This window comes from Camelina sativa, chromosome 11, assembly GCF_030686135.1.
Source record: "Camelina sativa cultivar CO46 ecotype springtype chromosome 11, ASM3068613v1".
Classification (NCBI taxonomy): domain Eukaryota; kingdom Viridiplantae; phylum Streptophyta; class Magnoliopsida; order Brassicales; family Brassicaceae; genus Camelina; species Camelina sativa.
Window position 1 is genome coordinate 44,338,934 of NC_141890.1, and position 23,565 is coordinate 44,362,498.

A 23,565-nucleotide genomic window follows, 5' to 3' on the forward strand; every position below is an offset into this window, starting at 1 on the left:
CAACATAATCGTATGTTTCAAAATTTAAGTTTTATAAAATGTTTAAAAATTTAAACAAAATATATTTTACTAAAAATATTATAATTTTCAAAATATTTTGTTTTTGTTTTTAAGAGCTCCAAATGGTTTCTAGCATTGGAGACATATAATTTAATTAATCTTTAAGAGATTCTTAACTTAGAAAGTTTCAAACTTTACAATTAAAATAATACTAAAATTCCATGAGAGTTTCTTTGCATTGGAGGTGGTCTTTTATCCAAATCGAAAAGTCTTATAGTTATCCTTAATCTCTAACATAGTATCTGAAGCCGGCTTAAACGATCGTTGTTTGACTGGAAAGACGCAATCAGAACCACATGATTTTTTTAGTTAATTAAAATGAATAAACTAATTTAGTTAGACCGACGCTCACCGCCCACTTCTCCAAGTGACCATGAATTAAATTCTTATTTAAAATGTTAATTCGTTTTTACCGTTTACGAGTAATTCATTATCATTGTATGGTAGGAGGAGGAGACATCAAACACTTGGATCATGGTAGTTTTTTTTATATATTTTCATAGACAAAGACACGATAGGATCAAAGCTCTTGACGAATAAAACTAATAAAACTTTTAAAGAGAGGGAGAGGACTCAAATGAAATAAATATCTTCTAACGACTATGTAAGCTCCATGTGTTGCCAATCAATATCACATATATTTTCGAATATAATTTGTAAAAATGACATAATTATTGAATTATAGTTTGTGGTTGGTAATCCTTGTAATATTTCACACAAAAAGAAAAGATTCATGTTGGCAAAGTAGACCTGATTTGTCTTGCTTAATATTATACTAGGTACTATTTCGTCCAAAACCGCGGACTAAACTTTTTTTTATAAAAATTTATAATAATTTATTTTGTTATTATATTATTTATAATTGTTGTGATTAAAAATTTATTGTTTATATTATAATTTTTATATTTTAAAAATGTTTATTGAAAACCTGTCAATAAAACATTTGCATTTAATGAATAAAATTATTTAAACCTTTTTGAAATTTTTGCTATAGCTGTGAAGTAAGTAAAAAAAATATAATTAACATGTAAAAAAAAATAATCAACATGTAAAAAAAAATCTTATTTATTAGTATTTTCAAGTACAGATTAGTTTTGATTCTAACAAATTTTTTTTTTCTTTTCTACCATTTATTTTATTTGATGTTTCTCCTATTTTCGTTATTTAATTAGAAATATTTATTTAATTAATTATTTAATCTTAATTAAGTTTTTCTAATAGTAATTAAATGTAATTTTTTCATATTTTAAGATTAGTTTTATATTTATACTTCCAATTAATATAGTAGGATGATCACAATCACATATTTCTTTCATGTTATCTAAATTCTAAACTTCACAGACGAATATATATTATTATATGTTAACATAACAGCTTCAAAACAAATAACAAAAGCAATAATAGTCATACAAAGCTTCAAACCAGCTAAGAAATTAAGCTTCAAAGTGCAAACGAATGATTTTTTTAAAACTAACTCAACTCACTAAAACAAGTATTGTTAGTAAAAACGAACGGTGAGGGTTAATAATCTAAATCAACCATACAAAAATCAGCATCATTCATTCTTAACCGTTAGATTTCCTCCTTCCTCCTTCTAATCTCAAAACGGAGTTCATCACAACCGTTGATTTAGACGAAGCTTCTTCATCGTCTCTGTAAGGCTAATCGTTTCAGTGGTCGAGATGACTCGTTCTCCTCCTGCATTTTTTTTCAAAACAAAAAAAACTCTTTTAAGTTTAGCAAATTTCAATAACAAACAAAACACAGATTAGCTTAATAATAATGAAAGAGAAAGATTCATACATCATCAACGGAAGAGCAGTTCAGATCTAGATCATGTCTCGTCCTTTTCATACTAACCGAAGACGACGAACTCACCACCGGAAGTTCTTGTCCCGCCGCCGTCGCCGGCACAACCTGATTCTCCGCTTCTTCTTCTTCTTCTTCCTCATCTTCATCTTCCTCATCCTCATCATAAGACTCAGCACCGTCTTCACTACTAAACCGATCGCAACAAGCGATGGTCGTCTTCTTGTTCGTCTTCTTACGAGCTAAACAACAAGACTCGCAGAGAGAAACAGTTGGGCCGAGACGAAGCCCCGAGGCTTTCCAAGGCGTTAGCGACTGACAGACGCTACAGAGAAGGCATCGCGTGTGTTTCGCCACAAGAAAATTAGCTCCGTGAACCTTACCGTCGCAATCCCAACACAAACTCGCTTGATCTGACTCACAATACATTCTCGCTACACCACTACATAACTCACACTTCTTCTTCCCCATCATCATTATTAATGATCTCTCTCTATCTCTGTTGATACAAAATGAAGTATTATTCTTTGGTAAATAAAGGTCTTTGCTTCTCTGTCTCTCTCTCTCTCTCTCTCTCGTTTCTTCTGCGGACACAAATAAGGGGAGAAAGCAAAAAATCTCGAGAATTTCGTGGCGCGTTTTGTGTGATTTAATTCTTTTTAAAAGGTATATTCGTCTTTTTATTTACCTATAAACGATTTTTCGCGTTTTTAATAAAAATGTATTGGGCTAAATTTATTAGAATAAGATTAAGGATTCGTTCAAACTTTAAAATTTTTTATGGTGGGGATAATTATTGTATTTAGTTTTTGGAAAAATTATTTTAAGAGGCTTCTGCGGTTGAGTATTATTCTCGATTACTTAAATTTAGGAGAAATTAATAATTTTGTTTATGTTTTATTTTTTTACTTGGTCCTGAAATCATGTACCAGGGGGGACAAGGCTCCTCTTACGTGGCGAGATATGATTCGTTTTATGTTAAAAAAGAAAGAGATATTTATGCGGCAGATTTTTTTAGTTGATGACGTGGAGAGATCTCAGCCTCGTAAAGAGGAGAAGGAAGATTCTGAGTTTATCCGACGTGGACGAATCGGGTTCTGTAATAGAGTTTATAGCCACGTGATCCCCACCTGGGAGTTGTCTCGACCTTACAAAACACGTCTAGTGGGGTCCACTTCTTCTTTTTTTTTTTTTCCTTCTTAAATATTCCTCACTCTCGTCTTGGTCCAAGTATTTTTGTGTGAATAAGGTTTTGTTTCTGATTTTAAAAATTCAGTATCGTTTGTGGTGTTAGTGGTGACGATGTCAAAAAAATTTATACTGATTTAAATTATGCGATTGGGTTGGGAAATTTTTGGTGTTGGTGTCCATCCATGTATCAACGTGGTTGCTGGCAATTTGGTATATAAATTATCGAATTTAATATGTGTGTTCTGATTGATATATGTCAGTTCATAGAAATATCTGTAAACCATTCTTATCAAATATCAACCACTATTGTACTTGTTATTTTGCTAATGGTTAAAAAAATGTGTAACTGAGAAATATTAAACCCCGATAAAAAGGCATGACCGGGTTTATTCCCCATTAATTAACCAATTTGATCAAGCTTTTAAATTTCAAAAAAAAAAAAAAAAGGTTGATCCAAGGCAAGAAGCTGAGATTCGTTTCCAAAACTTGTTTTAAGTAATAGATATTGACATATTGTCATTTAAATTAAAGTTTTTACATGTGGTTGAAAGAATATCACAACGGTTTTTGACTTTTTGTAGATGGTCGATTTCGAAATGTGGTTTGATCCACATAACAACAAAATCATCTATTCACCGAAAAAGACTACTTGATTAATTTATGTTCTTGGTTAAGCGATTTATTTTAAAATAATTAGAGAAATTGATCTCCTTTGTTAGTCGTCCACTAAATGATAAGTCTCCAACTGAAATGAATGAAAGTTAGCAGTAAAATGAATAAACATGCAAGTGTTGGTACTTGGTATAATCGTCTGCTAATTGGTTAGATCGATTCTGGTATGTAAGATTTAGGCATTTAGCAGTTTAAGACTCGGATTTGAGCTACACTCGGACGAAATTGTTTTCTTAGACTATCACCGTAAGTTTATTTATATAGGACAAATATAACTCCTAATCTAACTGTGAGGATTTAAGAACACTTAGTGAGATCTTAAATCTTGTAACTCAGGATTAGCTCTCTCAACTCTCTTGTTCTGTTCTCTTGTTTGTAAGTAAAAGCTTGAAAGTAATAAGACAGTAAAGAACACACAGCAAATTTATCCAGTTCACGACCCATTCTGGGTCACTACATCTGGCCGAGTGATAGAACCGGATTTGGTTTTATCAAGGAAGTAACAGAATTGAGATGAGAAACAGAAGAAGAAGGTGAGAAATCAGAAGAAATGGAAGGAGAAAGAAGAAGAACAAGAGAGAACAAGAGTTTGATTCTTTGATGATTTTTTTGGATAAAGGTTCACAAACGATTGAGAGTGATACTTAAACACAACACAATAAAGATAAAAGGCCTAATAACAAGAGCCCAACAAGAGCCCAATTGCCATCTTAACAATACTCCTTCGTTTAGAACCACTATGTCCTCATGGTGGCAGGAACTGAAACACCATGAAGTTGATCATTGCCTTGTTTACTTGAGCTTGTGCGTCTCCACCTGCAAAACTAGTCTTGCTATAGAGACTCCCATTAAATACCTTTTTAATGAACAAAGACTGTTTCAATTTTCTCTCCACAGCTGGTACTTCCGAGTGGATTGATTTCCTGATAACGCAACCAACCTTGAAACAATCTTCTCCATTAAATTGCAACACTTTAGAACAGTAACCTGCAATCTTGTGGGAGCTGCAACCATAAACACATTCTGTCTTCCACTTGTCTTAGATCCATCAGATAGACGACCTCCCATCTCTTTCACCACACACTTATCCGGTGGCTTGGGAGAATGAGAAACTTCATGAGTGAGGATTACCCGTTTAGCTAGGCCTGATTTGGTCTCAGTGTTCTCCAAGCTTGTTCCAACAACCCCAAAGCATAGCAAGTCCCCTATTGGTGCAAGCTGAATCTGATCCAAGTAAGTACTGATCAGCCTGCTTCCTTTGACAATTACTTTCAATTCCCACTCCCCTTCGATGAACTTGTCTACTCTGAACCTTGGAGCCTTTTCATGATCTTTTGCACTTAGCTTCATCTCTTCACTTTCGCGACTCATAAAAAGTTTTTGTTTTGTGACATCGACACTTTCTCCACTAGTAGTGATTCTCACCCCTTTAAAAACTATATTGTCCTCAAGATAGTAAACATCCCTTAAACCGTTGCGTATGAGCCCATCTTTGATTCTTTCTTGCTCATTCTCACTCCTCATCTTAACCTTTCTAGTACTTCGCTTCAGCTCTCCATCCTTATCAAAACAAGAAATCCCGTCTTTAATTTCTTGTCTTCGCATTAGCCTTGTAGTTGCATCAGAGTTGTGAATCGTCTCGAACCATTCCCATTGGATACAGTTAGATGGTAACAGGATCTAACCCGGCTCCCACACTCGCTTTGCTAGAGCAAATCCAGAGTGTCGTTCCCTAGTCTTGTTAGCAGATGTTCCCCTTATATGCCCACTCTTTGTCTGCATATTCTGGCCTACAACCAATATCTCTATAACATAAGCCTTGCATCTGACCAATTCCACAAAGAGAATTTCCAGCTGATGACTTCCCATAAAGCTTTTCAAACAATGACGGTTCCTTCATCTCTAAACCATGATGTTTGAGCAGCAGCTTCTGTTCCTTAGCACTATGGAACGCCGTGACATACAATTCTAGTTGGGCTTACAACTTACTATTAAGAACCCTGAAAAAGATCAATTCTATCCACTCATCATTCCTTCTATCCCTATCAAATTTCCAACATCAAACCCTCAGAACTTCTATCCCCAAGAACCCACCTGGTTCCCAATAATAGTTAGCATATACAAGATTGTGACACAACCTCTCGTGAGTACTAGCCTGAATCACTAAGATCAGAACCTCAACATAGTGACACAGTCGATCCTGGAATGGCACTTGAAATTCCTTGGCCGTACTTAAATTTCTTTGAAAATTGCTTTCCTGAGACCTCAGTCGCTGCTTTAACATTTTATCACCGCCATTAAATCTCACTAACCCTTCTAGAAGAACTTGTTCAGCTATGATTTCTCCAGGATCCCAAACTTGGCCTAAAACATATGAGTCAAAAAACTTCTCTTCAATCTTATGAAGCTTCAGCCTCAATCTTAACTCTTCAGAGACTTTGTAATCCTTCTCTAGCCAATACCACATACATTGTCTAAACTCCGAACCACCACACTCCCATATACGATTAGCTTCTTTAAAATCGATGAGTTGTTTAACCAACCATCCCCCAGGTTCCCAAACTTGATGTTTGATAATAGACACAAATTGCCTATTTTCATTCCCGAAAACTCTAGCAATCATAGAAGAGCCAGTGATTTGCTTCTCACAAGTACCCAGTATCTTCCTCAAATGCTTGGCCAGAGGGCACACCAAAGATTGTTCTCCACTGATGAATTTTGCAACAGTGTGAGAAATCACCCCATCAACACAATGAGACAAATAGTCCTGAGGAGGATACCAAAACAACTTCACCACTGTTCTCTTCTCTTGAGAAGGAATTCCATGACCTTTTTTCTGCAGTTTTTTGAAACAATTTCTAGCTTCAGAAGAACAAGAACCAAAACGCATACAGTAATTTGCCAAACATGTTGCTAACGTTGTGTTCTTCTTTCTAGAACCTTTCGCGGAGATGAATCTTCGTTTCATCCCACTTGCGCTTACCTTTAAAACCAGCTTTGGAGATCTCGCGTAAGTTTTAGAATCCGGTGTTGATGAAGAATTGAGGTCATCAAAAGTCACATTCAATTGCTTCAAAGGTGGGAACGAGAACGTATGATACCTGTTTCTCACCTTTTTCTTAGCAACCACCCAAGAGTAATGCTTCGATCTGAATGATGCTACCACAACTTGATATCTCTCCTTCCACCTTCTTTTCTGATACTGGTGGAATCGATGCTTGAAAAGAGCTCTTCGAGTTCCTCTTTGTTGCTTTTCCTTTGCCATAAGTACCACCGTGGAACTGAACCTATCATCTCCAAGATACAATTGATTTCTTGGAGAATTAACTCGGAAAGCTAGATGTAATGATTGAGAACGGTGATCTTTCTTCATTCTTCGTTTTCGAGCCTTGTGGTAACTCTGTTTGACAGGAACCCTTGCACGCAGAATCTTAGAAACCCCAAAATCATAAGAAACTTTATGGGTTGAGATGCACACCACTTGTTTGACAGAATTTCCGAGAGAGTTTTTTTGTGTTCTTCAAAGTGTTGTGTTCAAATTTTGAGCTCTGGATGTCTTCCTTGTGACCGATCATTGACATCATCTGATCCACACGAGCTAACATTTGTTGCAAAAGATCGTAACTCTCCTGAGTGAAATTCATTTTACAAGTCACCTTGAGTTCGTAAAATCTCTCAATGAAAGCACCAATTGATAGAACCGGATTTTGTTTTATCAAGGAAGTAACAGAATTGAGATGAGAAACAGAAGAAGAAGGTGAGAAATCAGAAGAAATGGAAGGAGAAAGGAGAAGAACAAGAGAGAACAAGAGTTTGATTCTTTGATGATCTTTTTCGATAAAGATTCACAAACGATTGAGAGTGATACTTAAACACAACACAATAAAGATAAAATGCCTACTAACAAGAGCCCAACAAGAGCCCAATTGCCATCTTAACACCGAGATGTTCTCGGAAATCCACTAAAACTTTGCTCAAACTTGAGCCTTTAGATTAGGGTTTCTTTTTAGTTCAATCAGATTGTGCTTTTGGGAGTCTTGGGGAAGCGGTCGAGCATTTCAGATTTGTTTGGTTCGTGGTCTATGCAAGGAGGATGGTACCGGATCTGATATCTACAGAGACAAACCATTGTTTTTTGCCTGTTCACAACCCAAATTTGTTTTCTCGCTCTTGTGCTTCTTGCTGTTTTGATGCCGCTAGTTTGACTTGTGTGTGTTATGTAAGAAGACTTCACTAGCCTTTGTTTTTCCGCTCACCTTTAGCCTGGTTCTACCTATTACTTTCCCATTTAGTTCGTCTCCTTTCTAAGAAGAGGTTTTTTTTTGTGTGAAGTGTATGCTTGGCTTTCTGCTTCAGATCCTTCTATTCTTAGGTGGAAGTTGATGGTGATGGTAACCTATGTAGATGAGTGTCGATTCTGGAATTTGAAGCTCATCAAAGTGGTTGTGTTTCGCTCCTTGTATTAAGCGTTTCCGAATCTGGAGGATGTCGGTTTGCTTTTTTTATGGCTTCTATCAAGGCGCTCTTTGACGCATCAGTAGTCTCGCCGCATCTGGAAGTGTATTAAGGTTCTGAATTAGGTATTTACTTGTCAGGTTATGAAGTCCGGTTAGGAGAGATCATCTCTCATTGTGATGATAGGAGGAGGCAGTTGTTGATCGATGTTTTGGCCAAGGGCAGCATTTATACAGCTCATTCACAGAAACTTCAGAAGATAAGTTTGATTTGTTTGTTTAGACATAGCATTTGCTTTAGTTATCATTGTTAGTATGCCTCTGTTTTTAGCTGTTGGTTTCGTTCTCTTTCGATTTCGGTTTGTAACTTTTTTTTTAGTTGTTTTCGGAGATTTATCTTTTGTTCGCAGAATTAGACTCTCTCTTTTGAACTTTAGAGTCTGAAGATATCTCTATTTTCGGTCGAATTATGTATTTTTCAATGTCAACTTTCAAGAAGTATAATAACATCATATGACTAAAAAAATATGTAAAGTTATTATGAAAAACAAATAATACGTATATAAAAATGGGAAAAAGAAAAGTAGAGCGAGCTAGGCCTACTTAAACAAGCTTGAGAAAAAATTTACGTGTCGAAGATTAGTGGTGTGAAGCAGGGGTGAAGTGTGAACTTTGAAGAATCAAAGAAACACGAGATGTCTTCATTTGAGAGCCACATGCCTTAAAAGGAGTTGATGAGTGGAGGCGTTTGGAGTTTAGAGGGTTTTGTTTTTTACTTTTAAAATGTGTGTGGATGAGAACTTTTGAACAACTTCGAAAGAAGCCTCAAGTTCCATACACATATATACATCACGAATTACTCCTTATTTTCCTTGTTTTCCATTTATGTTTTCTTTTTCAAGTCTTTTTTTAAGATTTATTGAAAGAGATGTTAATTACAATGAAAGTTGATTAAGCAGTTCGATACATCCCTCTTCATCAGGGTGAAGCAAAAATATGAGTGATCAACAAATTGTGATAACAAAAAAAAGTTTGATGACTTTGATCATATGTTTTTTTAGTTTTTGAACCGAATTTCTCTAACTAATCAATAATCATATATACCTGCATTATCATTCAATCATATATATATATATAGTTACTAAGATTGGTTTCTTCCAAACATATTCCAAATGCAAATTTCAGATTTCAGATATTTTGGATTTGTGATTCGCCAAGTGAGTTTTTCCAATTTAGTTGGTCTATGTGAGTATATCATCAAACTAATTAAGACCATGAATGTTTTTTACTAAGACCATGAATGTTTTTTACTAAGACCATGAATGTTTGTAGGTCTTAAAGATTTCAGATATTTTGGATTTGTGATTCCCCAAGTGAGTTTTTCCAATTTAGTTGGTCTATGTGAGTATATCATCAAACTAATTAAGGCCATGAATGTTTGTAGTTCTTAAAATAGTTTTTGACTTTTGGCTTTTAGTTGTTTTTAACTCTCTTTTTTTTTTGGTGTTGATTTAAGTTTCTTTACAAAAAAAATAAGAAGATAAAATTTGATCGATTGTCTTTGAGGGAGATAAAATTGGATTTTTTTTTTTTGTTTTCTGTTTTTTTGAAAAAAAAATTCAGAACACTCTCACAAACTAGATAACTTGCTGGCAGATTGTATTTTCTTTACGTACAAAAAAAAAGAAAGAGAAAACGAAAAAAAAGAAAAGATAAGTTGTTTTTTGAAAATTTTAACGAATGCAAAATAGATTTTTTGGAAGATTAAAGCTAAAACTATCGCAGAAAACCATTAATGGCCTAAATGTTTATAAAGATCCCAACCGGCTACGAACTAAAACAAGCACATAACACCATCTAATAATTGCTTTGTTTCGTTTGAACTTTGAACTAGTTAAATTAATTACATCTAGTTATTTTTGAAGAACTTAACATCAAATTTTGAAGAACTTAACATCAAATGTCACTCTATATATCAATCTTAAAGATATGTAAGACCATTTTTACTGAGGGGTACTCTCTTGATTTTTCTTGAGTTTGAGGCCCAATTCATGAATAAACAATCCATTTAAAGTCCATTTACATGAGAATCGATACTTGCTGAAGCACTTTGAGCAATCCTTAGACCATTTTTACTGAGGAGTACTCTCTTCGTTTCTTTTGGGTTTAGGTCCCAATTCATGAATAAACAATCTATTTAAAGTCCATTTACATGAGAATCTATACTTGCCGAAGCACTTTGAGCAACCATTAAGAACGGCGACGTGGTTCATTGTGAATGGCTGATCAAAAAATATAAAATCAATTTTTTTTTTCTTTTCATTTTTGCTTCTTCTTCCCCGAGTCTCTCTTCTCATCACACACAAAACGGCAAATCGCCACCTATTGATACAGCAAACCGGAAAATCACCGCGAATCCTTTGATTTATCCGGCTAAAAGTGGAGGGTTGGTGGTTGAGGAAGACGATGGCCACTCCGATAGACTTAAGCGTGAGATGTGACGCTTCGGTTCTCACGACGACCAACCTCCTTCTGCGGTTACTTCTGATGGCTCTTATGTGAACGACGAGGTCCACCGGGAGACGAATCAGACAGAGAAGGTTTGTATTCTCATCACTTAATTATTGATCTCGTTGTTAATGTTAGGGTTTAGGTAAAATTCTCTTTGATTGTGAGAGTGGGTACTGTTTGATGTTTAATTGGTTTGTGATTTGTATGGAGGGTTTACGGGTTGGGGCTTAAATCGATTGTTTGTCTGATTTACGACAGATTTCCTTGTGTTGTGTGAGGTTGGAGCTTTGTGTTTTAGATTGTAAAGGATGAACTGTCTTTGTGTTTTAGATTGTATAGGTAATCATGCTTAAACTCTCCTAATAGAACAAACAATAACACTTTCCGATTTATGGTGCTTTACAAGACAGTGAACTTTTGTTGTATAGGTTTAACCGTTTGTTGTCTTGTTTGATTGTTGTTCATTGTTCTATGATCAGAAGGTATGAACTTCTCATGTCTGTTTAGTAGTATAGGGTTTAACCGTTTTTTGTCTTGTTTGATTGTGAGAATGTTAGATGTTTTTTGATTGTGACCCGTGTGTTGTTGTTAGGAGTACAGTTGAGTTTTTGCTTGATGTTTTGTTAATGTTATAGTGTGATTAACATTCACTCTTTTGCCATATTTTGTACGAGGTTTATATCAACTGGACAATGGGGTTTAATTGTGAAGAGGGGTGTTCATCAGCTTGACATTGGGAGTGGATTCTCGTAGTTGAAAAGGTATGATCTTCGTCACTTACCCCAGAATCAGCTTGACAATGGGGTTTATGTACTCTTCATCACTTACCCCAAAATCTTGGTTTTAATGAATTCTTTTGATCATAAGATAAACAATGTGGGAGCTATTCGGTCAAAGCCGACGGTGGACTATACAGCAGAGAATTTCTCGTTTCATATTTCGACCAACTTAGAATCTGCTTATCATCTGAGCCAGCTTGCGCATCCTCTGCTTAAGACTTCCGGAAGTGGGAACATCGTGTTCATGTCTTCTATTGCTGGGGTTGTATAGCTTTCTTTTGGTTCCATCTACTCTGCAACAAAAGGTAATATACTAAATTATGGAAGAACACAAAAAAAACCTCTCTGTTTCTTTTTATCTTACAATAGTTTTCACATGTAAATATAACAAAGCCATAAAAAAGAAACCTTTATTTTGAATTTTGTAAAATATGTTTAATATTTCAAAGTTTGTAAAATATGTTTAATATTCCAAAGTTTTATGTAATATAAAAATTTTAATAATTGTTTTGTCATTTTAGATTATTAAAGTTTGATAATTACTAAACATAAATTAAAAAATTATTATTTAAAAGATTGAGCAATCTTCTTTGGGTTCTCTAGTAAAGGAATGATTTTGCAAAAATATTCTTAAGGTTGCTTTACTTAAATTAGTATTAATTATATGATTAATTAATTTATGAATAACTTAGGAGAGGTACTCGACTAATGATGCTCTAATGTAGACGTACGTGACAAATATAAACGTGTATAATAAATATACAATTTCGGTTTAAGTGGGGTTTGAATATGTGACACTGTCGTCATCTATCTAGTAGTATAATATAACACCGAAAAGTGTTCCACATCAATTTCGTTAGTTAGAGTTAATTTATACTAAGTGTGTCAAATTATGTAATTTAACATCAACAATACGATTTGATATTATCAACAAATTATATGATATCGCACATCATTGTCCAGCAGACCTTATTTACTTAATAAACAGGAAACTAGATAGTTTTAGCACCGAAAAATATTTGCGAAAATTTTACGATAATTTATTAATTATAAAATAATATTAGAAATTCTATTTGATTTATTATATACATTTTATGATATTTTACATTTAAATTTATTTAGTTTCATACTCTAATTTTAACCCGTCTTTGGTACATGATACAATGTTTAAATCCGTGAATTATACAAATTTAGTAAAATCCAGAAAATATAATGAAACCCGTAGTGAAGCGGTCGTGTTTAGAAATCTTGATTTAACTTTTTAATTTATCTATTTTAGTTGTATATATTATATTAAATAAAATATAATATTTGTGATTTCTTTCGATTTGCAGTGCGAGAAAATATTTAATAAATTAGATATAATATTTTTATATTTCTAAAATATAAGCAATGTTGTTTCTTAGTTTTAAAATATATTTGTCATTATTAAACGATTTAGGATTGCAAATATTTAATCTTAGTTTTATAAATAAGATTAATTTTTATAATCATTCTAAATAGTTTGTTATTTTTCCTAATATATCTGAAACAATAAATAGATTTGTAAAATAATTTCATTAAATAATTTTGAAATATTGTTTTATTATTTTATAAAGCAATATAAACTTTTATTTTGTTAGTTATTAAATAAATTAAAATGTAATGTCATTTTTTGTAATATGCCACATGTTTGTAGGGTTAAACTTTAATAACATTGCTTAAATAAGTGTATAGAGAATAGAGATTAATCGAAGCAAATTAATTTTGGTCTTTTTTAACTTCAAAGTCCTCAAAATAAAAAATAAAATAAAACAATGTTACGTTGATCTACGAAATTTAATTCACAGATTCCATCATTAGCTCTTAATATCAAATTATATATAACGTGCCCCCAAACATTAATGGCCCAACATTAACTACATGTAACCTATTGTTCTATCTCCTTATTTACGGTAAATTTTCCTTTTTTCCATTTAGCTGCAAATTTCCTTTTCTAAAATTTATTTATTAACACTAACAAAAAAAGGTAATCATCAAAACACGGTTCAACACGATTACCTAAACAGAAATATTTTAGCCTCGCCTCGCTATACAATACAAATCGAATTTGCTTTTGAATTAGGGTTCATCGACTCGTACTTCTGCCAAACTAGTGTTTAACTTTCTAGTGATGTCGTCAAAAGGTACAACCTCAACTCAATCAATCCAGGAAAGATCGGTTGTTAAAGCGAGGAAATCAAATTAGGGTTTTATCCGATTTCGAGAGAGATTCATCAAGGAAGTTTAAGATTAATGGGTATTGTTTTTTTTTTGAAAAAGAGATTAATGGGTATTGTTGGTTCCAAGGGAGATTATAATACTCCATTGTTGAATCTGTGTGAGGAGAGGAAGGATTTGATCAGAGCAGCGAGAGATGCTAGGTATCACTTAGCGACATCTCATCTTCATTACTTTACATCTCTTGTAGAATTCACTAGAGGTCTTAACCAGTTTGTTCATAAGGAATTGGTTGTGATTCCGTATTCGGATGATGATTCGTCAAGTAGCGATCTGGTTTGTTCTGGATCAGAATCAGACTCGGATTCTGATTCTGATTCTGATTGTTTTGTATGTGATCAGTCTCAAACAGCTCCGTTGAGCAACAATGACGATCAGAATCCGGGAGTAAAGGTGGTTGGAGATGGAACTTGTGGTTCAAGTAACAATGGTCAAGAGGGTTTGGAGAAGTCAAGTGAAGAAGGTTTAGGGTCTGAGGGGGCAAAGTGCGTGAATGATCCAAATGAAGATGAGAGGAAAGATTCGAAAAACGTTTCTTCTGCTGATGAACAGAACCCTTTCCTAGGTTATCATGATATATTTGGTTTGTACGGTTCCCCCGAGGATATAACACAATATGATGTCACAGTACCGGATCAAAGAGATGATGAGGTTGAGAGTGATGGATTTAGAGAAATTAGGGAGAGAGAAGGGATTCCTGATTTGGAACCTGAAAGTGATGATGGTAGTACTCTTATAAGAAAGAATCAAAAGAAGAAGAAGAAGAAGGAGAAGAATGCTGAAGCAAGCTCTTCAGTTGCTAGTGGAGTTGATAAGATAGATGTCGAAGCAAACACTTGTAATGGTCAAGTTTCAGGTGAGGTTGATGACTCTAATGAAACTTGCGTGCGTGAGACCGAAGAAGCAACTCCAGAGAGTGTTACTGAAGAAGTGACAAGATCAGATGAGGAGGATGGTTTTGATGAAGCGTATGAGTCGTCTTCTTCTTCTTTTTCGGAAACATCTGGTTTGTCCTTGACTGATCTTAGGAATGTAGTAGAAAGGATCAATCGTATAAGCGAGAAACTTGTGGGTGATAGTGAAGTTTCTGAGTTGCTTGAAGTAAGCAGAGTTGTTAACCATCAACCTTTGGGGTCACAGTTCAAGGGATTTGCTTCAAAGGTATTTGGTAGTTCCGGGAATTCGACTCGTGATTTGCCGTTGACACGCCGTTTTCGCTTTGATGATATTCCTGTTACACTCTCCATGACATTAGAGAAGCTTTGTATGTGGGAAAATAAGCTTCATGAAGAAGTTAAAGTTGAAGAAAAGCTTAGGGTTGCTTATGACAAAGCGTACAAGATTGTTCAGACTCTTGATAACAACGGAGCAGAATCGAGCGACATTGACGAAGCCGAGACTGTGCTTAAACGCCTGTTATCCAAGATTAATGACTCGGTTAGAGCAGTTGAATCGATTTCGATGAGAATTCATAAGATAAGAGACGAAGAGCTTTCGGTTCAGGTGATTGAGATCATCAACGGATTCCAAAAGATGTGGAGATTCTTGGCGAAATGTCACCACAAGCAGTTTCGAGTGATCACTAGAAGCAAGTCTTGTGTTCATATTGTTGAAAATGGATCGAGCTCGAGGAAAGCTACGCAGAAGGTTGAAGAACAAATTAGAAGATACAGAGAATCTTTGAGAGGTTACATCGATGAACAAAGAGGTTTCGTTAACCTCTTGAACAGGTGGCTTAACCGAAACATCATGGAGGACGAAGATGAAACGGAGACCGAGGCTCCTAAGATATTTAAGGTTTGCAGCGAGTGGTTAAGAGAGATTGAGAATGTTGATGAGATGAAAGTGTTGAGTGCTGTTGAAGAAATGAGATCGAGATTTCAAGGGTTAGGGTTTAAGCAAGCAGAGGAAGAGAAACAGAGGATGAGAACAGAGAGATTGTCTAAGGAGTTAGAGAGGAAGACGAAAGAAGTGGCGGAGATTTGGGGAACCGCGGTTGTTTTTCCGGAAACTAATTCTGGTCGGACGGCAAACATGATGCTTGGACCGGAGTTGCTGTCTTTGAGAGAGAGTATGACGCAAGAAACAGAAAAGCATGGGAGAATGATAAGAGAGTTAAACGACACCGTGTCGGTGAGTTTGCAAGAGTGTTTGGTTCCCATCTTTGAGGGTTTGGAGGAATTTTGTTTCGCTAATTTTAAAGCATATAAGAACATTAGAGTCGTTTCCACAGAAACTTTATAATTGCGTCAATCATAGAGAAATAAAGATGTAAAGATAACAAAATAAAGACTTTCATATGTTGATAATTTTCATCAGATTTCGTATATAATATATTGACTTTGAATGTGTATGCTTCATTAATTATACAAGTCATGTTATTTTATTTACCCTAATTAAGTGTTTGATACATAATTTTGAAGAAAAAAAAACCATCTCATTATTGAGTAAGATTATGGATAACGATAGTGATTAAATTATCCAATGAGGAAGAGATTTGGTTGGAGTAATCAATAATAGTAAAACAAAGGCATGCGATAGAACGGGCAGACCAAGTGGAATATTCTGTCTACCACAACGAAGTTTCAATCAAGATGTGAAGAGATTAATGTCTTCCAATCAACGACCAAAAAAACTCGATTTCTTAATTTACTAGCTGTTGATCCGCGCTACACGCGAAAAGTTTATGAGATTGTTTTTTTTTGGTTGTTTTGTTAGTTTGATATTTTGTATGTTTTTACCCGTCTTTCGTTGTGGTTATGGTTTTTTGTATATTGTTCTTTGTTCTTTTGTTGTTTTTTTATTGCTATTTATTTCCAAGTTTGTATTTTCTTGTTCTATTTTACAAATCTTGGACTTATTTAAGTACTGTTATTTTTTCTTTTGGATTAATAAAATATGGAATTTGAAGTTTAGTTTTGTATAGTTATAGTTTGTTTTATTGGTTTAGCCTTTCTTTTTTTATTATTAAATTTATTTCTCATTTTTGGTTTCCATTAGGTTATTGGTTATCTGTGTTGTTGTTGTAGGTAATATTTTTTGTTGCTTAAGTCAAAATAACTAACCTTTCGTTGTTGTAATTTTTCAAAATGCTTTTGTTTTTGGAGGAATCTGTTTGTGGTTTTTGATGACAAATGTTTTAGGGATTTCAATTACTTGATTAAATGTAATTTTAATTTCGTTTTATTTTTCTGTTTGATATTGGGCCTTAATTTCTTTAATATACTTAAGAATTATGTTGGGCCGTATGGTTGTTATTGGGTTTCCTTTCATGTAATTGTGTTTCTTCTCTTTGAAAATACGATTTTGTCTGAACGGATAGCGGAGTAATTATTTTCCCGATCTACAGTATTGGTTGAGGTTTGAATGAATTTCCTTCATCCTGCAAATCCTTCTTCATTCGTCCTGTTCAGTCATGTATAATTTTTTTTTTGTCTGCGCTTCGCATCTGTACGGGGTAATTGGCTCTTCTCTGCTGGTTTTGTTCCGTTTAAGTTTTTGTTCGTCTTCAAATCTGGGCTTTATTGATTTTGCTTCTTGGGTTTCATGTCAGATTTAATTTCTGAATTGTTTTGCGGTTTTTTTTTTTTGTTTTAATTTTGTTTCGTTTGATCTCCAGAATGTGGGTTTCGATCTGATGTGAATTGTGTGTTGTCAAATTAAAAGTTTTCCTCTCTTGCGGTTTGTCCCCTAAAAATTGTGAGGTGTAGTATTATGTTCGCTGGTTTAGCTATTCAATGAATTTAGGTCTTCTGTGTAGATAATCTCGAACTTGAATATTAGCATCTTTCTCTTCACATAATTGTCTGTTTTGGTTGATTTATTTTCCCCGGCTTCGTAATTTCTTTGTATATATTAGTCTGAGTCATGTTAATTTAATTGTTAGCTGTGTTTCCCTTATTCTATGTACGTGTTTTTAGTTTTCAGGTTGAGTTGTTTTATCAATTTTTTAAAAGGAGGCTTGTTTTACGAATGAGAGTTTTTAAATTCTACAAGTGTTGCTGAATCTGAAGACCTGTTTCCATACGTTTATGCTAATATTCATAGAGATCGTATTTGAGTTGTTATAGAGATCCTTTGTTCTAGCTCTTCCTAAATTTGTTGATCTTCTTTGTTGTTTTGTGTTTTAATGGTAACTGGTGGGATTATTTATCATTTTCTCTCTATCTTTTCTATTCTTTGTATTTTTTTCACTTACTTAATCTTCTTCTCTTGTTTCTTTTTTTTTTTTGGAGGCGTTTTCTTTGTTTAACGTTTAGGAAAACTACGACTTTATTATGAAGTTTGGGAAATTGTAGAGGTTGACAACATTGGTTAGGCTTATTGTTTTGCCTTAAGCTAGCAGAAAAAGACAAACTTGATCATTTGTTTGAAGTAGTAGCATTGTTCGCATCTATTCTCCATATCATTGAGGGTGCAAATGATTGTTGGACGGACTTCTGCCAATGTAGTGTAGTAACACTCGAGTTTTTGGACATTGACTCTGTGTAACGATTTCTTGATATTTTTCCAGCATTGATCACTCTTTGCCTTGTTTTCTTTCCAGCCTAGCTTGTCTAGCCAAAATTTCCCTTCTTCTGTCTCACCCCTGCACAACTGGACAATTCCATAAAGGTAAATACCGTTCTCCTAACTACTTCTGCTGCCTTTTTCAAGTGTGCCAATCCTTCTTCTGTGTTGTTTTTGTGGAAATACTCTTGGATCCCTTTGATGTAGTGTGCCTCCACATTTCCACTTGCAATGGTTTTTTGCATGAGGTCTTGGTATTTCTTGAGTGCTGCTAGGGGATTGATTGCTAGTGGGCTTAGGTTGATATGCTTGTAAACTCGGTGATCTTGTGCTGCTTTGGTTAGATGTGGTGATGCTTGCATAACATGCCTGACGTCTGTGCGTGACCTCCGTGCAACTCGAGAGATAATTTCTCCCAGCACATCGTATGGTAGTTCTTCAATTGAGTATGCCGTGTTTGTTTGCATTTTTGGCGACTTGTATGTGACTTATAGTTTAGACTTTGCGTTGATTTATTTATAGGCTGGTGGTGAGTTGGAGATTCGTTTGATTGAGAAATCTAGTTGAGATGAGAAAAACCTTATCATCAATGAGTAGGAAGTCCACTCCCATTAGTTAGCCTCCTTTTTTAACGTTTGGGGCAGGCCAGTGACGAAGCATCCTTCCAACGATCTGTTGGTGTAGGCGACCGGCTTTCAGATTTTCGAATGAAACAGCAGTGGAATCCATATTAGTAAGAAGCAATTTCAGAGAGAGAAGGAATGGTAAGAGGAATGCAATCGGAGAAAATGGGTTTATGGCATTATATAGCAATTCAAGTAACACCAATTGAAGGGAAAGTAGTGGGACTTCAATTGGAAGGAAAAGCATTGAAAGACTGTAATAACGGTTTCAGAGGAAAACGAACCGATAGAGATGGAAGTCAGGAATGCTGAAGAGGCGTGGCGTTTGAGGTCGACGAACGGCGGACGAAGGAGAAGCGATTCCGGGGAAGGGTTTTATGTCTACAACATGTTATAGGAATAATAATAGTTTGGGCCCTAAAAGAAATTTTAAAATGGGCTTCCAAAGACTCTAGAAAACTAAACATACGAATATGGGGTTTCTGAAGTACTATGGGCTTATTAAACATATAGATATGCTGAGGTGGCAGCACCAATAATGAGTAAAGTGTACTTTATATATATAGATTATCGCACCCAAACGTCACTATGAACTCGTGAACGTGTTATTTTGGAGACTTTTCTCACCTAACTACATTTACATCAAGAAAAATAATTTACATACCTTCTCTTCTGTTTTTGAATAAATGCAAAATTTATTCAACTAAATAACTCTGTATACATTTAATACCTCTAGGAAAAAATCTTAAAAAGATTGAAAAATAAGTCAAAGAAAAAGATTAGACTTGTCATGAGCCTAACCAACAACACTTGAGAGTTTCCGTTAGTGCATTTCCTTTATGGTTGACATTAGACTTGAGAGTCGATTCCTATATACCATTTGATCGATAGTTTGAGTGAGCATTGTCGGGGGTTTTTGGCTGTTCACCAAAAAGTCTTGCTATTGGCGAATATTTAATGAACATTTTCTCAATTGTGTTGTTTCAATTATAACAAAATACTAGAACAGAACGTTCCTTAATCAATGGAATCTACTAAAACAGATTCTTTTTTTTTTTGACCTTTTCCTCAATAAATGGAATCTAAAGTCAGTTGCCTAAGAAAGTCGCAGAAACTTCACATTCAAAATGTAACTTTTGTTTCCATATAAAGAAGGAACAGACTACTTTTATTTTTTCTTCTTTTAGCTTTTCACACTACGCACCGCCCGTGGGAACAATCACATCCATACTGAAAAAGACATTTATAACCTTACGTGAGCTTCCAAGAAGAAACCAAGAATTTGAAGATCTTTTTTCTCTCTTACCTATAGCTTAGTTGGCTTCAAGTTCCATGGATGTTCCTTCTTGGAAATACCAAATTATCTTCCTTTATACTATATAAAACTTACTCACAAACACAAACAAAACCCATCAATTATTTCTCATAAACTATAACACTTTTTCTCAATCCTCTCTTCTCTAATGGCATCACCCAAATCCTCAACAAGACCAAGCCAACAAGATCAAGAACCCACTAAGTTCCACGATTTCTTCCCAACAATGGCTGGAAAACTCGGTGGAGAAGGTCTAATCGAAGAGCTATGCAAAGGGTTCGAGCTTCTTATGGATAAAGACAAAGGAGTCATCACATTCGAGAGTTTACGAAGAAACGCATCCACGGTTCTTGGACTCGGAGATCTAACGGACGAAGATGTTCGATGTATGATCAACGAAGGAGATTTCGATCGAGACGGTGCGTTGAATCAGATGGAGTTTTGTGTTCTCATGTTTAGACTTAGTCCTGAACTGATGGAAGCGTCACGGTGTGTTGTGACGGAGGTGATTGAGGAAGAGTTTTCCGATTGTAGTCACCGGCAATGATAGAGAGAACCTTCTTTCTCTGTCAGAGTCTTTTAACTAATTTCTTACAAAATTAAAAGAAGACAATTCACAATATAATAATAAATTAATAATGTTGTTTTTATTCTCTCTTTGATTTTCCATTTTCCACTATTGTTACAGCTCATAGAAACTGTTTGATTAATACGATATGGAAAAACTATCGAGAAACAAAATAGCAAAGGATAATTTTATCAAAACTTTTTAGTTTAGGCTTCGTTTGTAATCATTGACCGAAAAAAATGATAAATAAATATATCTTTAGAGTGAAAATATAAATGTCACAAAATTTTGGCGATTTTGTTTTACAAAAAAAATCACTAAGATTTGGCCTAGAATGAACAAAAAGACTTTAACCCAAAAATTGAACCAAACTAAACCTAAATTATGTGGTTTAGTTTGGTTTCAGTTTACTCTTACAACCTATTTGATTAGAATTTTTGAAAGTTTTTTTATAAAAAAGTTTATTAGAAAGCTATCAGTTGCTTGCTGGCGAAATTACATGTCGAAACTTTCTTGGAGAGAGGTTCAACAGATCCATGGTTTAACCATTTAAAAACTATAAAAATCTAAATGTACAACAAACAATTAAAATTCTTCGAAACATTAATGTGTAATACTAAACTAATTTAAAAACAAATCGACAAAAATTAGATTAAAGAACTTTTAAAACATACGATCGATTAAACTAAATTGAAACTAAATAAACAATCCATGCCATAATATTTCCCACAAGCACGGCCAGAAAGAAGTCTTATTCGCCTCTATGTGTGGGAAGCCTCCAAACGAGCGTCATAAATTTCTTTGCTATTTCATTTGCATTTTCTTGCATGTTTTTAGTATCAACATAACACATCATAGTAGTAGAAATCCTACTGCATAAAAGAGTTACATGGATCATTTTCTATATAAAGAGACTTTTTGATTCATCATTAGTATTCAGTCATTCGAAAATTATTCTACAAATTTGATATAGATAGTGCGTAAGTTGATAATGTTTCTCATTTGAATTTTTTTAATGCAAATTTGGAGAACTCAATATTATATTCTAACTTATATATATATATATATATTGTATATTTTTCTGCCAAGATAGTGTCTAATCAATTTGACCGAGTCCTGTTATATAGGATGTGAGATGGACTCAAGACATCAGTATATTAGGTTTTGATTAAAAGGTATTTGTTTTCTCGACTTGGTCAGACTATCGATCGATATGCAGCTTAATGGCTAAGACATCAATACAGTTATGTGGCTAAAGCATCAAGTGTCGGGATAAATCGTTGGCAACTTTGGTGCTTTGGTTATTGGAGCTGCTTTGCATCAAAAAGATGACAAGATGGTAAAATGTGAGTTATGTGGTGCCCCTTGAACCAAAGGACTTCAGAATCAGATCATCCCGTTAAAATCGCTCACAAAAGGACGAATTCAGAATATCAATTTGTTATAAACAAAATTTTATAAAGATAGCAAAATGATTTTTTGACATTACAAAAATGTTGTAGGAATTAAGTGATATTCAAGTTTCTAGAGATTGTATTGGAAAGGAAATAATCAAAGCAGACATTACCACAACAAATATATTATATGCCTTATCAAAGCAAACCATCTTTGAGGCAAGGAATATGCTTGTAGGAGATGAGTCTTTTAACGGATATAGTGGTGCCAATAACAAAATGTGGAGAGACATTCGGAAATGAATTGAAGAGTCTATGTGAATTGCATAATGCATGTAAACATATCAATTGTTAAAAATAATTTTTAATCGACGCGATTAACATAGTGATATGGAGGGTATTCGTTATGCTTACATATTTATATGAATTTGTAACTTTATAATCAATAGGTTTTCTGTTTCTCATTGATGTGCTTTTAGGTTTGAAAACCTAAAGAAATTTTAAAAAGCATTATATGTAGAGATGAAAATTATTCGAATGATATCCAATCAAAAAAATTTGTTGATGATCATGAAGACTCCTCACAGTCATTTTCTTTCTTAGGATGTGTGCATGATTCCTTTAATCACTCAATCTAATCTCATATAATTAGCTCAAGTTCCGTCTAAGTACAAAAAAAACAAAATCAGAAAAAAAGCAAAGAGAAAATAGAAGTAAAAACAACTAAAAAAATTTGGACGGAGATGAATTTTTGAAGACTGCTATTAGAAAAAATATAAGGTGCAAGTAGAGATATACTCCATAATTAATAACGATTACATTATCAAAAATTGGAAGGAAGTTTTTGGTTGCTTTTTGATAGTATATTTTAAAAAAAAAAATACACATTAACTATGATATAGTATAATTTTTTAAAAAATTGAAACGTCTCGTCGTCGTCGTCGGTACTTGTGTCCACCGTGTGAGGAAACGCCGTGCGAGAGACATCTTAGAGCCAACGTTACCAAACATGAAGAGTTTGTGTAAGAGAGAGAGCGAGAGAGAGTGTCCGAGAGAGTGTGACAGAGTGAGAGAGAGTGGATTGTATATATAGTCATGAAAAAACTTGGTCGGCAAGTCTAAAGAACAGTGGATAAAGAACCCGGTTTACTTACTGGTTCCTTGTAATTAGTTGGTTAGATAGAATGGTTAACTGACGTGTATATAAGGGAACAGTAGAATTGGTTTCGTGTTGCAGTGCGTGAAAATATTTACAAATATAATATAATATGTAATAAAATAGGAATATATGAAAATATTGTAAAGAATTACATTTGTAAAAAATATATATCTACAATGTATTTTTGATGAACCAACCAATAAGAAATTGCATTTATAAAAAGTACACATTCAAAATGTATATTTAGACAGACCAATCCCTA

At 34.2% G+C, this 23,565-nt stretch overlaps 3 protein-coding genes and 2 long non-coding RNA genes across 5 annotated transcripts; 4 read left to right on the forward strand and 1 right to left on the reverse strand.

The window, feature by feature from the left end:
• Positions 1–1,394: 1,394 nt before the first annotated feature.
• LOC104725965 (uncharacterized) lies at positions 1,395–2,600 on the reverse strand. Its single transcript, XM_010444718.3, has 2 exons — positions 1,864–2,600; positions 1,395–1,758 (listed from the first exon to the last, which is right to left on the reverse strand). Exons 1-2 carry the CDS (start codon positions 2,344–2,346, stop codon positions 1,705–1,707), a joined length of 537 nt encoding a protein of 178 aa, XP_010443020.1. The 5' UTR covers positions 2,347–2,600; the 3' UTR covers positions 1,395–1,704.
• LOC147935438 (uncharacterized) lies at positions 1,761–3,311 on the forward strand. The gene is made up of 2 exons (XR_015570408.1): positions 1,761–2,535; positions 2,802–3,311. It is a non-coding gene; the product is annotated as an uncharacterized LOC147935438 (long non-coding RNA).
• A 7,103-nt stretch (positions 3,312–10,414) lies between these two features.
• Positions 10,415–11,980, forward strand: LOC104725966 (uncharacterized). The gene is made up of 2 exons (XR_757991.3): positions 10,415–11,458; positions 11,565–11,980. It is a non-coding gene; the product is annotated as an uncharacterized LOC104725966 (long non-coding RNA).
• Positions 11,981–13,613: 1,633 nt separating this feature from the next.
• LOC104725967 (nitrate regulatory gene2 protein-like) lies at positions 13,614–16,012 on the forward strand. Its single transcript, XM_010444719.3, has one exon. The coding sequence runs from the start codon at positions 13,751–13,753 to the stop codon at positions 15,977–15,979; it is 2,229 nt and encodes a 742-aa protein (XP_010443021.2). The 5' UTR covers positions 13,614–13,750; the 3' UTR covers positions 15,980–16,012.
• A 4,180-nt stretch (positions 16,013–20,192) lies between these two features.
• On the forward strand, positions 20,193–20,832 carry LOC104725969 (calcium-binding protein PBP1). Its single transcript, XM_010444721.3, has one exon. The coding sequence runs from the start codon at positions 20,331–20,333 to the stop codon at positions 20,727–20,729; it is 399 nt and encodes a 132-aa protein (XP_010443023.1). The 5' UTR covers positions 20,193–20,330; the 3' UTR covers positions 20,730–20,832.
• The last annotated feature ends 2,733 nt before the right edge of the window (positions 20,833–23,565 follow it).